Source organism: Oncorhynchus keta, chromosome 25 (genome assembly GCF_023373465.1).
Source record: "Oncorhynchus keta strain PuntledgeMale-10-30-2019 chromosome 25, Oket_V2, whole genome shotgun sequence".
Taxonomy (NCBI): Eukaryota; Metazoa; Chordata; class Actinopteri; order Salmoniformes; family Salmonidae; genus Oncorhynchus; species Oncorhynchus keta.
This window is the reverse complement of record NC_068445.1, coordinates 39594779-39611914: the sequence shown is the minus strand read 5'-3', so window position 1 is coordinate 39611914 and position 17136 is coordinate 39594779. Positions and strand designations below refer to the sequence as shown.

Genomic DNA, 17136 nt, shown 5'->3' with positions numbered 1-17136 from the left:
CTCCATGTAAATGATATATTTGATTATCCTCTCAGGAATTTTTTCTTATTTCACAGTGTTCTCATACCCCACGCAAGCCTTTAAATGCTGGAGCTACCATCATAAATGCTGGAGCTACCATCATAAATGCTGGAGCTACCATCATAAATGCTGGAGCTACCATCATAAATGCTGGAGCTACCATCATAAATGCTGGAGCTACCATCATAAATGCTGGAGCTACCATCATAAATGCTGGAGCTACCATCATAAATGCTGGAGCAATAGTCTGTTAGTTGGGGCCTGATTCAGAGTTAAGATAAATGTGTGTAACTCAGAGTTTAATTTTTTGACTTTTTACCCACTTTTTCTCACCAATTTCATGGTATCCAATTGTTAGTAGTTACAGTCTTGTCTCATCGCTACAACGGGAGAGACGAAGGTTGAAAGTTATGCGTCCTCCGAAACACAACCCAACCAAGCCGCACTACTTCTTAACACAGCGCGCATCCAACCCGGAAGCCAGCCGCACCAATGTGTTGGAGGAAACACCGTGCACCTGGCAACCTTGGTTAGCGGCCCGCCACATGAGTCGCTAGTGCGTGATGAGACAAGGATATCCCTACCGGCCAAACCCTCCCAAACCCAGACGACGCTTGGCCAATTGTGTGTTGCCCCATGGACCTCTCGGTCACGGCCGGCTGCGACAGAGCCTGGGCCTGTGCTCGAACCGGCTCGAACCGGGCTAGCACTGCGCCACCCGGGAGGCCCGCAACTCTTGAGTTTTTCTTAAATCTACTCAACTCAGAATATCATGTAAATCATTTACCTTTCTAAAGTCTTACTACAGTGTGTACAGTCAGGAACTTTTAAAACATTTATTTCACCTTTATTTAACCAGGTAGGGTAGTTGACAACAATTTCTCATTTACAACTGCGACCTGTCCAAGATAAATGCAAAGCAGTGCGACCTAAACAACACCGAGTTACACATGGAATAAACAAACATAATAGAAAAGTATATTTACAGTGTGTGCAAATGAGGTAAGATAAGGGAGGTGAGGCAATAAATAGGCCATAGTGATAGATGTGGTGATAGAAGATGAATGTGCAAGTAGAGATACTGGGGGGGAAAAGGAGCAAAAACATGTTTTACATTATGGGGATGAGGTAGTTGGATGGTCTATTTACAGATGGGCTATGTACAGGTGCAGTGATCTGTGAGCTCCTCTGACAGCTGATGCTTAAAGTTAGAGAGGGAGATATGAGTCTCCAGTGGTTTTTGTAATTAGTTCCAGTCATTGACAGCAGAGGAACTGGAAGGAAAGGCGTCCAAAGGAGGAATTGGTTTTGGCCGGTGAAATATACCTGTTGGATCGCGTGCTATGGGTGGGTTCTGCTATGGTGACCAGTAAGTTGAGATAAGGCAGGGCTTTACCTAGCAAAGACTTGTAGATGACCAGGAGCCAGTGGGTTTGGTGACGAATATGAAGCGAGGGCCAGCCAACAAGAGCATATAGGTCGCAGTGGTGGGTAGTATATGGGGCATTGGTCACAAAACCGATGGCACTGTGATAGACTACATCCAATTTGCTGAGTAGAGTGTTGGAGGATATTTTGTAAATTACATTGCTGAAATGAAGGATCTGTAGGATAGTCAGTTTTACGAGGGCATTTTTGGCAGCATGAGTTGTTGTGAAATTGGAAGCCAATTCTATAATTCATTTTGGATTGGAGATGATTAATGTGAGTCTGGAAGGAGAGTTTACAGTCTTACCAAACATGTATTTGTAGTTGTCCACAGAACCGTCCAAAGTAGTGATGCTGGACGGGCAGTGATCGGTTGAAGAGCATGCATTTAGTTTTACTTGCATTTTAAGAGCAGTTGGAGGCCACGGAAGGAGTGTTGTATGGCATTGAAACTCATCTCGAGGTTTGTTAACACAGAGAAGGGCCAGAAGTATATAGAATGGTGTTGTCTGCGTAGAGTTAGTTTCTCTGATCCACCAAGGCAATGCATGGTATTGACCCAATTTTTATTTATTTAACCAGGCAAGTCAGTTAAGAACAAATACTTATTTTCAATTTTTTTTAATTTTTTTTTACCTTTATTTAACCAGGCAAGTCAGTTAAGAACACATTCTTATTTTCAATTATTTTTTTATATTTTTTTTAACCTTTATTTAACCAGGCAAGTCAGTTAAGAACACATTCTTATTTTCAATGACGGCCTGGGAACAGGGGCAGAACGACAGATTTGTACCTTGTCAGCTCGGGGGTTTGAACTCTCAACCTTCTGGTTACTAGTCCAACACTCTAACCACTAGGCTACGCTGCCACCCCGATATGGCCCATCATCTTCAGAGTCTAGTCGGGCCTCTCTCTTCCCTGCTGTAGGTCTCTGGTTGCCTATACTCTTGCTAGCTGCTCCGAGACCTGGCTGGGTGGTGCCAGAATAACAACCTACCTCAACGTAACCAAGACTAAGGAGATGATTGTGGAAGTAGCACCGAGCACGTCCCCATTCTCATCGACGGGGCTGTAGTGGAGCAGGTTGAGAGCTTCAAATTCCTTGGTGTCCACATCACCAACACACTAAATTGGTCCAAACACACCAAGACAGTTGTGAAGAGGGCACGACAACGCCTATTCCCCTTCAGGAAACTAAAAATATTTGGCAACATCGAGAGCATCCTGACCGGTTGCATCACTGCCTGGTACGGCAATTGCTCGGCCTCCGACAGCAAGGCACTTCAGAGGGTAGTGCATACGGCCCAGTACATCACTGGGGCAAAGCTGCCTGCCATCCAGGACCTCTACACCAGGCAGTGTCAGAGGAAGGCCCTAAAAATTGTCAAAGACCCCAGCCACCCCGGTCATACACTGTTCTCTCTACACCCGATGGCAAGCGGTACCGGAGTGCCAAGTCTAGGACAAAAAGACTTCTCAACAGTTTTTACCCCCAAACCATAAGACTCCTTGAACAGGTAACCAAATGGGCTGTTTGGGCTGTTTGCATTGTGTGTGTGTGTCCCCAACTCCTCTTTTACACTGCTGCTACTCTCTGTTTATCTTATATGCATAGTCACTTTAACTGTACATTCATGTACATACTACCTAAATTGGCCCGACCAACCAGTTCTCCCGCACATTGGCTAACCGAGCTATTTGCATTATGTCCCACCACCCGCCAACCCCTCTTTTACGCTACTGCTACTCTCTGTTCATCATATATGCATAGTCACTTTAACGATACCTACATGTACATACTACCTCAATAAGCCTGACTAACAGGTGTCTGTATATAGCCTTGCTACTGTTATTTTCACATTTCTTTTTACTGTTTTATTTATTTTACTTACCTACACACACATATATATACTTTTTTCCCCGCATCATTGGTTAGAGCCTGTAAGTAAGCATTTCACTGTAAGGTCCTGTTGTATTCAGCATTTCACTGTAAGTCCCTGTTGTATTCGGCATTTCACTGTAAGGTCCTGTTGTATTCGGCATTTCACTGTAAGGTCCTGTTGTATTCAGCATTTCACTGTAAGTCCCTGTTGTATTCGGCATTTCACTGTAAGTCCCTGTTGTATTCGGCATTTCACTGTAAGTCCCTGTTTTATTCGGCATTTCACTGTAAGGTCCTGTTGTATTCAGCATTTCACTGTAAGTCCTGTTGTATTCAGCATTTCACTGTAAGGTCCTGTTGTATTCAGCATTTCACTGTAAGTCCCTGTTGTATTCGGCATTTCACTGTAAGTTCCTGTTGTATTCAGCATTTCACTGTAAGTCCCTGTTGTATTCGGCATTTCACTGTAAGTCCCTGTTGTATTCGGCATTTCACTGTAAGTCCCTGTTTTATTCGGCATTTCACTGTAAGGTCCTGTTGTATTCGGCATTTCACTGTAAGGCCCTGTTGTATTTTCGGCATTTCACTGTAAGGCCCTGTTGTATTCGGCATTTCACTGTAAGGCCCTGTTGTCTTTCACTGTAAGTCATTTCACTGTAAGGTCCTGTTGTATTCGGCATTTCACTGTAAGGTCCTGTTGTATTCGGCATTTCACTGTAAGGCCCTGTTGTATTCGGCATTTCACTGTAAGGTCCTGTTGTATTCGGCATTTCACTGTAAGGCCCTGTTGTATTCGGCATTTCACTGTAAGGCCCTGTTGTCTTCGGCATTTCACTGTAAGGTCCTGTTGTATTCGGCATTTCACTGTAAGGTCCTGTTGTATTCGGCATTTCACTGTAAGGTCCTGTTGTATTCGGCATTTCACTGTAAGGCCCTGTTGTATTCGGCATTTCACTGTAAGGCCCTGTTGTATTCGGCATTTCACTGTAAGGTCCTGTTGTATTCGGCATTTCACTGTAAGGTCCTGTTGTATTCGGCATTTCACTGTAAGGTCCTGTTGTATTCGGCATTTCACTGTAAGGTCCTGTTGTATTCGGCATTTCACTGTAAGGCCCTGTTGTATTCGGCATTTCACTGTAAGGTCCTGTTGTATTCGGCGCACGTGACAAATAAACTTTGATTTCATTAATATATTTTGTCACAGTAGACTTTCTTTAACTAGACTAGCCTGGCCTCAATGTTTGACATGGTAGTTGATTCTTGTTTCAGGCAGTTGTTGTTATATGCTAGTACTTAAGTAAAAAAATGCAGTTGATTTTATATCAAGGGGATGCAAGACGTGAAGCAGCTGTTGCAACTTGTGCTTCCAGTTTTGGCCAGGAGATGGAGCTAAATATCATATTTTTAACCACATGCAGTGGTTTGTGGCTCAACATAACGGCAGTGTTGGGTTATAATACTAGGGTTGAAGACTATTCCAGGGAGGTATTTTAAGGGTGTGTGACTCTGTGGACTGGTTTCCCAGACACAGATTAAATTTAGTCCTGGAATAGGCTCAAAGGAGATTATCAACTGACCAGGACTAGGTTTAATCTGTGTCTCCTGACCTGTTGTTCTGTTCATGACATGTCCTGTAACAAATTGACCTGACTCCCAACACTCTCCACTGCCCTGTGTCTTAACACCAGTCATCTCAGCTATGTGTTCCCCTGAGTTCAGAGTGAACCAACACCGTTAAGACACAAGTCCTCCCTTCAAAGACAACGCCCGGGTCAAATCATTTTTGTCATACCAAATGCCGTATCCAACTGTCAAGGTCACAACCTAATCTGTGCCTGTTGTGTTTTAAACCAAGACCTTGTCCAGAGAATGTAACCACAGTCAGCAGCCCTGCCATGGTCTATGTAGTCATAAAAAATAAATATACGAGACAATTTTTCTGTTTTCGACCACCTAACCATCTTTGGGGGCGTGTGTGTGTGTGAGATGATTGATCTATTCTTTTGGGAATTTATTTTATGCAGTGTTTCTTAAAACAAACAGAAGTACGCAAATAGCACACACACAAAACTACAGTAACATAAGATTCACATCAGGAGCATTTAGATGTCATTAAATAGTTCCTCTGTCTGCTCTGGCAGGAAGGAACTGCTACAATGTGGAGCCCTGAGTCCAGAGAGAGACCTGTACCTGGGAAAACTGGCCCTCACCAAGTTCCCCAAGAGCCCTGAGACATGGATACACAGGTAGGACCGGTGGGGGGTGGAGTTTCCACGTTTACCATCCTTTTTGGTAACTTTTAACTAGTTACCGGCACCAAATCTCCAGGATTTTTCATTCATAGGTTGTTCTCATCTTCTTAAATGAAGCAATTTATGTTGTCAGCGTATGGGGAGCAATATGTTTGGAACGTTGAATCGCAGTATCAAATCGTAACACGTCTATAGAATCGCAATGCACAAGTATCGTGATATGGTATCGTGATGTCCCTGGTAATTCCCAGCCCTATAGTAACTATGGCGATTTTACAATGCACGTCTCGTCGCCAGTGGACCAAAATAGTGTATATATACAAAGGTATTTGGACACCCCTTCAAATGAGTGGATTTGTTTATTCCAGCAACGCCTGTTGCTGACAAGCGTGTAAAATCAAGCACACAGCCATGCAATCTCCATAGACGAACATTAGCAGTAGAATGACCTTACTGAAGAGCTCAGTAACATTCAATGTGGCACCGTCATAGTCGGTTTGTCAAATTTGTGCCCTGCTAGAGATGCCCCGGTCAACTGTAAGTTCTGGTATTGTGAAGTATAAACGTCTAGGAGCAACAACGGCTCAGCCACCAAGTGGTAGGCCACACAAGCTCACAGAACTGGACCGCCGAGTGCTGAAGCGCGTACAGCGTAAAAAATAATGTCCTTGGTTGCAACACTTCATGAAATGAATTTCCAAGGCCGAGCAGCTGCATACAAGCCTAAGATCACCATGCGCAATGCTAAGCGTCGGCTGGAGTGATGTGAAGCTCGCCACCATTAGACTCTGGAGCAGTGGAAACGCGTTCTCCGGAGTGATGAATCACGCTTCACCATCTGGCAGTCTGATGGACGAATCTGAGTTTGGCAGATGCCAGGAGAAAGCTACCTGCCAGAATGGATAGTAACAATTGTAAAGTTTGGTGGATGAGGAATAATGGTTTGGGGCTGTTTTTCATGGTTCGGGCTAGGCCCCTTATTTCCAGTGACGGGAAATGTTAACACTACGCCATAAAATGACATTCTAGACGATTCTGTGCTTCCAACTTTGTGGTAACAGTTTGGGGAAGGCCCTTTCCTGTTTCAGCATGACAATGGTCCACATGACAGTATGTCCACATACTTCTGGGCATGTAGTGTACTTCAGTGCCTCTAAAGTGATGGTTTTTAAAGGTTCCACTGTAAATACACACATATACACACTCTGACTCTTTGCACTGGACTCGGCTCACATGCTTCACTGACACTCCAACACACACACACTATATTATACTGACTCCACATAGACACACTATATTATACTGACTCCACATAGACACACTATATTATACTGACTCCACATAGACACACTATATTATACTGACTCCACATAGACACACTATTTTATACTGACTCCACATAGACACACTATTTTATACTGATACATAGACACACTCTCACATAGACACACTATATTTTATACTGACTCATAGACACACTGTATTTTATACCACATAGACACACTATATTTTATACTGACTCCACATAGACACACTATATTTTATACTGACTCCACATAGACACACTATATTTTATACTGACTCCACATAGACACACTATATTTTATACTGACTCCACATAGACACACTGTATTTTATACTGACTCCACATAGACACACTGTATTTTATACTGACTCCACATAGACACACTGTATTTTATATTGACTCCACATAGACACACTATATTTTATACTGACTCCACATAGACACACTGTATTTTATATTGACTCCACATAGACACACTGTATTTTATACTGACTCCACATAGACACACTATATTTTATACTGACTCCACATAGACACACTGTATTTTATACTGACTCCACATAGACACACTATATTTTATACTGACTCCACATAGACACACTATATTTTATACTGACTCCACATAGACACACTGTATTTTATACTGACTCCAACACACACACACTATATTTTATACTGACTCCACATAGACACACTATATTATACTGACTCCACATAGACACACTGTATTTTATACTGACTCCACATAGACACACTATATTTTATACTGACTCCACATAGACACACTGTATTTTATACTGACTCCACATAGACACACTATATTTTATACTGACTCCACATAGACACACTGTATTTTATACTGACTCCACATAGACACACTGTATTTTATATTGACTCCACATAGACACACTGTATTTTATACTGACTCCACATAGACACACTATATTTTATACTGACTCCACATAGACACACTGTATTTTATACTGACTCCACATAGACACACTGTATTTTATACTGACTCCACATAGACACACTGTATTTTATATTGACTCCACATAGACACACTATATTTTATACTGACTCCACATAGACACACTATATTTTATACTGACTCCACATAGACACACTGTATTTTATACTGACTCCACATAGACACACTATATTTTATACTGACTCCACATAGACACACTATATTTTATACTGACTCCACATAGACACACTATATTTTATACTGACTCCACATAGACACACTATATTTTATACTGACTCCACATAGACACACTATATTTTATACTGACTCCACATAGACACACTATATTTTATACTGACTCCACATAGACACACTATATTTTATACTGACTCCACATAGACACACTATATTTTATACTGACTCCACATAGACACACTATATTATACTGACTCCACATAGACACACTATATTATACTGACTCCACATAGACACACTATATTTTATACTGACTCCACATAGACACACTATATTATACTGACTCCACATAGACACACTATTTTATACTGACTCCACATAGACACACTATATTATACTGACTCCAACACACACACACTATATTATACTGACTCCAACACACACACACTATATTATACTGACTCCACATACACACACTATTTTATACTGACTCCACATAGACACACTATATTTTATACTGACTCCACATAGACACACTATATTATACTGACTCCACATAGACACACTATTTTATACTGACTCCACATAGACACACTATATTATACTGACTCCACATAGACACACTATTTTATACTGACACTCCAACACACACTATATTTTATATTGACTCCACATAGACACACTATATTTTATACTGACTCCACATAGACACACTATATTATACTGACTCCACATAGACACACTATATTATACTGACTCCACATAGACACACTATATTTTATACTGACTCCACATAGACACACTATTTTATACTGACTCCACATAGACACACTATTTTATACTGACTCCACATAGACACACTATATTTTATACTGACTCCACATAGACACACTATATTTTATACTGACTCCACATAGACACACTATTTTATACTGACTCCACATAGACACACTATATTATACTGACTCCACATAGACACACTATTTTATACTGACTCCACATAGACACACTATATTATACTGACTCCACATAGACACACTATATTTTATACTGACACTCCAACACACACTATATTTTATATTGACTCCACATAGACACACTATTTTATACTGACTCCACATAGACACACTATATTTTATACTGACTCCACATAGACACACTATATTTTATACTGACACTCCAACACACACTATATTTTATACTGACTCCACATAGACACACTATTTTATACTGACTCCACATAGACACACTATATTTTATACTGACTCCACATAGACACACTATATTTTATACTGACACTCCAACACACACTATATTTTATATTGACTCCACATAGACACACTATATTTTATACTGACTCCACATAGACACACTATATTTTATACTGACTCCACATAGACACACTATATTTTATACTGACTCCACATAGACACACTATATTTTATACTGACTCCACATAGACACACTATTTTATACTGACTCCACATAGACACACTATATTTTATACTGACTCCACATAGACACACTATATTTTATACTGACACTCCACACACACACTATATTTTATATTGACTCCACATAGACACACTATTTTTATACTGACTCCACATAGACACACTATATTTTATACTGACTCCACATAGACACACTGTATTTTATATTGACTCCACATAGACACACTATATTTTATACTGACTCCACATAGACACACTATATTTTATACTGACTCCACATAGACACACTATATTTTATATTGACTCCACATAGACACACTATATTTTATACTGACTCCACATAGACACACTATATTTTATACTGACTCCACATAGACACACTATATTTTATACTGACTCCACATAGACACACTATATTTTATACTGACTCCACATAGACACACTATATTATACTGACTCCACATAGACACACTATATTTTATACTGACTCCACATAGACACACTATATTTTATACTGACTCCACATAGACACACTATATTTTATACTGACTCCACATAGACACACTATATTTTATACTGACTCCACATAGACACACTATATTTTATACTGACTCCACATAGACACACTGTATTTTATACTGACTCCACATAGACACACTATATTTTATACTGACTCCACATAGACACACTATATTTTATACTGACTCCACATAGACACACTGTATTTTATACTGACTCCAACACACACACACTATATTTTATACTGACTCCACATAGACACACTATATTATACTGACTCCACATAGACACACTGTATTTTATACTGACTCCACATAGACACACTGTATTTTATACTGACTCCACATAGACACACTATATTTTATACTGACTCCACATAGACACACTGTATTTTATACTGACTCCACATAGACACACTGTATTTTATACTGACTCCACATAGACACACTGTATTTTATACTGACTCCACATAGACACACTGTATTTTATACTGACTCCACATAGACACACTATATTTTATACTGACTCCACATAGACACACTGTATTTTATACTGACTCCACATAGACACACTGTATTTTATACTGACTCCACATAGACACACTGTATTTTATACTGACTCCACATAGACACACTATATTTTATACTGACTCCACATAGACACACTGTATTTTATACTGACTCCACATAGACACACTGTATTTTATACTGACTCCACATAGACACACTATATTTTATACTGACTCCACATAGACACACTGTATTTTATACTGACTCCACATAGACACACTGTATTTTATACTGACTCCACATAGACACACTGTATTTTATACTGACTCCACATAGACACACTGTATTTTATACTGACTCCACATAGACACACTATATTTTATACTGACTCCACATAGACACACTGTATTTTATACTGACTCCACATAGACACACTGTATTTTATACTGACTCCACATAGACACACTGTATTTTATACTGACTCCACATAGACACACTGTATTTTATACTGACTCCACATAGACACACTGTATTTTATACTGACTCCACATAGACACACTGTATTTTATACTGACTCCACATAGACACACTGTATTTTATACTGACTCCACATAGACACACTGTATTTTATACTGACTCCACATAGACACACTATATTTTATACTGACTCCACATAGACACACTGTATTTTATACTGACTCCACATAGACACACTATATTTTATACTGACTCCACATAGACACACTATATTTTATACTGACTCCACATAGACACACTATATTTTATACTGACTCCACATAGACACACTGTATTTTATACTGACTCCACATAGACACACTGTATTTTATATTGACTCCACATAGACACACTATATTTTATATTGACTCCACATAGACACACTATATTTTATACTGACTCCACATAGACACACTATATTTTATACTGACTCCACATAGACACACTATATTTTATACTGACTCCACATAGACACACTATATTTTATACTGACTCCACATAGACACACTATATTTTATACTGACTCCACATAGACACACTATATTTTATACTGACTCCACATAGACACACTATATTTTATACTGACTCCACATAGACACACTATATTTTATACTGACTCCACATAGACACACTATATTTTATACTGACTCCACATAGACACACTATATTTTATACTGACTCCACATAGACACACTGTATTTTATATTGACTCCACATAGACACACTATATTTTATACTGACTCCACATAGACACACTATATTTTATACTGACTCCACATAGACACACTATATTTTATACTGACTCCACATAGACACACTATATTTTATATTGACTCCACATAGACACACTATATTTTATACTGACTCCACATAGACACACTATATTTTATACTGACTCCACATAGACACACTATATTTTATACTGACTCCACATAGACACACTATATTTTATACTGACTCCACATAGACACACTATATTTTATACTGACTCCACATAGACACACTATATTTTATACTGACTCCACATAGACACACTGTATTTTATACTGACTCCACATAGACACACTATATTTTATACTGACTCCACATAGACACACTGTATTTTATACTGACTCCACATAGACACACTATATTTTATACTGACTCCACATAGACACACTGTATTTTATACTGACTCCACATAGACACACTATATTTTATACTGACTCCACATAGACACACTATATTTTATACTGACTCCACATAGACACACTGTATTGTGTGCGTGTATATTATATATAGCACAGTTGGTAGAGCATGGCGCTTGTAACGCCAGGGTAGTGGGTTCGATTCCCGGGACCACCCATACGTAGAATGTATGCACACATGACTGTAAGTCGCTTTGGATAAAAGCGTCTGCTAAATGGCATATATATTTTTATATATATTATATATATACACACACAATTCGCACACAGACGCTCTTTCCCACGCAGCTGCTACTGTTCTGTTAATTATTTATCCTGATTGGCTAGTCACTTTTTCCCTAAATGTACATATTACCTCAACTGCCTCGTACCTGTTTTTATTTTGTCCAAATATTATTTTAACTCTGCATTGTTGGAAAGAGCTCGTAAGCAACAGATGGGAGATGGGGTGATGGAGAGAAAAGGGGCGGAGAAGGACAGAGAATACGAAAGAGCGAGAGGGCGATGAGTAAGATATTTATTTTGAGACTGAATGGAGCAGGTCAGCCTAATTCCCACAGTTTACCAGAGACAGAGAGGTAGAGAGCTATATTACCCCCAAACATCTGTGCCATGCAAGGTCATGGCTGTTGTGTGGGAATTATTACATCCTGTCATTGTGTGCTGCCTGACGGTGAGGAGGTTCTAGATGGGGATTCTAGATGGGGACATCAATATTCATTAAGTACCAACGCATATTTTAACCTGGTTGGATTACCGAAATATGGTTCCGTTTCCCACCTTTTGATGTTACCAGAATCTCTGTTAGCAAAGGGCTTTTCAAGTCAACTCTATAGAGTAGAGAGTGAGAAACGGGGGAGTGGGGGGTATTTATGTGGGTCAAAAACCTCCCCCAACAGGCCAAAGTCATGACAAGACCAAGTCCATATTATGCAGCTCAATAAGCAAAGGGAAACGATAGTCCATTACTTTAAGACATGAAGGTCAGTCAATTCAGAAAATGTCAACATTTCTTCAAGTGCAGTCGCAAAAACCATTAAGCGTTATGATGAAATGGGCTCTCATGAGGATCACCACAGGAAAGGAAGACCCAGAGTTACCCTGGCTGCAGAGGATATGTTCATTACAGTTACCAGCCTCAGAAATCAGCAATTAACCGCACCGCAGATTGCAACTCGGAGTTCAAGTATCAGACACATCTCAACATCAACTGTTCAGAGGAGACTGCGTGAATTCATTATTATTATTATTTTACCTTTATTTAACCAGGCAAGTCAGTTAAGAACACATTCTTATTTTCAATGACGGCCTAGGAACAGTGGGTTGCCTGCCTGTTCAGGGGCAGAACGACAGATTTGTACCATGTCAGCTCGGGGATTTGAACTTGCAACCTTTCGGTTACTAGTCCAACGCGCTAACCACTAGGCTACGCTGCCGCCCAAATCAGGCATTCGTGGTCGAATTACTGCAAAGAAACCACTACTGAAGGACACCAATAAGAAGAGGAGACTTGTTTGGGCCAAGAAACATGAGCAATGGACTTTAGACCAGTGGAGGGTTGATATTTTTGGTTCCAACCGCTGGTGGAGTGATGGTGTGGGGGTGCTTTGCTGGTGACACTCGAGGCACACTTAACCAGCAAGGCTACCACAGCAATCTGCAGCGATACACCATCTCATCTGGTTTGGCTTAGTGGGACTATCATTTGTTTTTCAACAGGACAATGACCCAACATACCTCCAGGCTGTGTAAGGGCTATTTGACCAAGGAGGAGAGAGATGGAGTGTTGCATCAGATGACCTGGCCTCCACAATCAACTGACCTCGACCCAATTGATATGGTTTGGGATGAGTTGGACCACAGAGTGAAGGAAAAGCAGCTAACAAGTGCTCAGCATATGTATTAACTCCTTCATGACTGTTGGAAAAGCATTCCAGGTGAAGCTGGTTGAGAGAATGCCAAGAATGTGCAGAGATCTCAAGGCAAAGGGTGGCTACTTTGAAAAATCAAATGTTGATTTAACACTTTTTGTGGGGTTACTACATGGTTCCATATGTGTTATTTCATGGTTTGGATGTCTTCACTATTATTCTACAATCTAGAAAATAGTAAAAATAGAGAACCTTGAATGAGTAGGTGTCCAAACATTTGACTGTGTGTGTGTGTGTGTGTGTGTGTGTGTACAAGCGCACACAGTGCTTTCAGAAAGTATTCAAACCTCTTGACCTTTTCCACATTTTGTTACGTGAGCCTTTTTCCTAAAATTGATTAAAACAATTAAACAAATCTCATCAATCTACAATACCCCATAATGTCAAAGCAAAAACCAACAGCCTATCACCAAACAATTGACGAGTCGACTAATTGGGATCAGCCCGAACTCCAAACGACACCTCATCTTACCAGCAAAGGGTTTAGCAGCGTTAGTAGACTGCGATTGCCCCATGTATACAGAGAAATGGGAGTTGATATTTCACTGAAGTAGCCATCATGTATTGGTGTTATCCATGTTGTGTTTGTGTCCTGGCTCTGTTGTTTAACCAGATGCTTAGGTTGTGGTTGGTTCTGTGTTTAGGGTTGTTGTTTTGGGAGCTAGCCGAGGGTGATTGAAGTGTGTGTGTGTGCCTGCGTGACTCCAACATGTCCCCTGTGTTTTCAGACGCTGGATACTACAGCAGGTGTTACGGGAGTGCTCTTCCCCCGGGCCGGACAGGAAGGAGCAGGGGGACGGTGATCGGCATGACGCAGCAGAGAAGACGCGTCTGAGTGAGCACCTCCACAGGGTCCTACACGAAGAGATGAAGGTGTGTGCCGACGCCGCCGGCCGTTACCCTAGCAACTACAATGCCTGGTCGCATCGTATCTGGGTTCTGCAGAACATGGCCCCGGGCAACCTCAAGGTAGGAGTAGAACGAGATGGGCTCTACATATGTCTCTCTCTCCCTTGTCTCTTTCTCTATCTTCATCTTAGGCTATATTTATGTTAATTGTACACGGTCTCTGTTAAAACAACTGCTCTTTCAAATGTAACCTCTCTGGTTTCTAGCAAGGCAGGCAGCTAGCAGGTCTTATACTGCCAGGAAGGTAAGGAATCCTGACCGACCGGCCGCTCTGTGTGTCAGTCAGTAGGGTCAGTAGGGTCTATAGTGTATCTCCAACAAGGACAGTGTGTCTCCAGCCTCTCTGCCTCACGTCTCATCTCTCTCTGGCCTTTCGCTGTGTGACCATGACGATAGGACCTTTCTGGTCCATTGAACTGATCTGGGAACAGCCAACCCCTCTGGACTGAGCCCTAGGGATTTAAAGGTGTATGGAGAGTGTTTTGTTGTGCCTCAGTGAACACATGGCTTGTTTTTAAGTGGCATTCCCAGGATGTGGAGTGATGCAATGGTAGGACCAGGGATATGGAGCGATGGTAGAGCCAGGGATATGGAGCTGCAATAGGCTCTTCCTGTTATTGGTAAGATGCCCTGCTCTCTGATCAGCCATTGGTGTTTAGGTTATGTAATGGCTGATGACATTTGATTGGTCGAATGTCTCTACATTGTCTTAAAGGTTCGAACAGTCATGTTTAATTATTTTTGCTGACACCCTACAGTATAATGTTGGCACCAATCTATATATATATATATATATATATTTTTTTTTTCATGTATTTATTTATTTTTACCTTTTTATTTAACCAGGCAAGTCAGTTAAGAACAAATTCTTATTTTCAATGACGGCCTAGGAACAGTGGGTTAACTGCCTGTTCAGGGGCAGAACGACAGATTTGTACCTTGTCAGCTCGGGGTTTGAACTTGCAACCTTGCGGTTACTAGTCCAAAGCTCTAACCACTAGGCTACCCTGCCGCCCCATATATAGTGACCATATTACTGCTTCACTGGCAGTCATTCAAAAATAAGTCATATTTCACCTTTATTTAACCAGGTAGGCTAGTCGAGGACAAGTTCTCATTTACAATTGCGACTGCCAAGATAAAGCAAAGCAGTGCGACACATGGAATAAACAGACGTACAGTCAATAACACAATAGAAAAGTTTACATAGTGTTTGCGAATCAATAAATAGGCCATAGTGACGAAATAATTACAATTGATCAATTAAACACTGGAGTGATAGATGTGCAGAAGATGAATGTGCAAGTAGAGATACTTGGGTGCAAAAATATTATAATATGGGGATGATGTAGTTGGGTGGGCGATTTACAGATTAGGTATGTACAGGTGCAATGATCTGTAAGCTGCTCTGACAGCTGATGCTTAAAGTTAGAGAGGGAAATATGAGTCTCCAGCTTTTGTGATTTTTGCAGTTCGTTCCAGTCATTGGCAGCAGAGAACTGGAAGGAGGAATTGGCTTTGGGGGTGACCAGTGAAATATACCTGCTGGAGCGCGTGCTACGGTTGGGTGCTGCTATGGTGACCAGTGAGCTGAGATAAGGCATGGCTTTACCTAGCGAAGATTTATAGATGACCTGGAGCCAGTGGGTTTGGTGACGAATATGAAGCGAGGGCCAGCCAATGAGAGCATGCAGGTCGCAGTGGTGGGTAGTATATGGGGCTTTGGTGAAAAAACGGATGGCAGTGTGATAGACTGCATCCAATTTGCTGAGTAGGGTATTGTAGGCTATTTTGTAAACTACATTGCCGAAGTCAAGGATCGGTAGGATGGTCAGTTTTACGAGGGTATGTTTGGCAGCATGAGTGAAGGATGCTTTGTTGAGAAATAGGAAGCCGATTCTAGACATTTACTTTTGGATTGGAGATGCTTAATGTGAGTCTGGAAGGAGAGTCTAATTAGTCTAATCAGACACCTAGGTATTTGTAGTTGTCCACATATTCTAAGTCAGAACCGTCCAGAGTAGTGATGCTGGACGGGCGGGCGGGCAGATGCGGAC

The 17136-nt window shown here is 40.7% G+C and overlaps 1 protein-coding gene across 3 annotated transcripts in view; it reads left to right on the top strand.

Annotated features, from left to right (window-relative positions):
- LOC118377317 (protein prenyltransferase alpha subunit repeat-containing protein 1-like) overlaps positions 1-17136 on the top strand; it is a 34043-nt gene that overhangs the window by 9588 nt on the left and 7319 nt on the right. For 2 of the 3 annotated variants that reach the window (XM_035764208.2, XM_035764210.2), the window contains 2 exons: positions 5473-5577; positions 14899-15139. In XM_035764208.2, the coding sequence (XP_035620101.1) occupies positions 5473-5577; positions 14899-15139 (346 nt within the window). The remainder of the gene's footprint in view (positions 1-5472; positions 5578-14898; positions 15140-17136) is intronic. The other variant, XM_035764209.2, reaches the window with a different exon arrangement.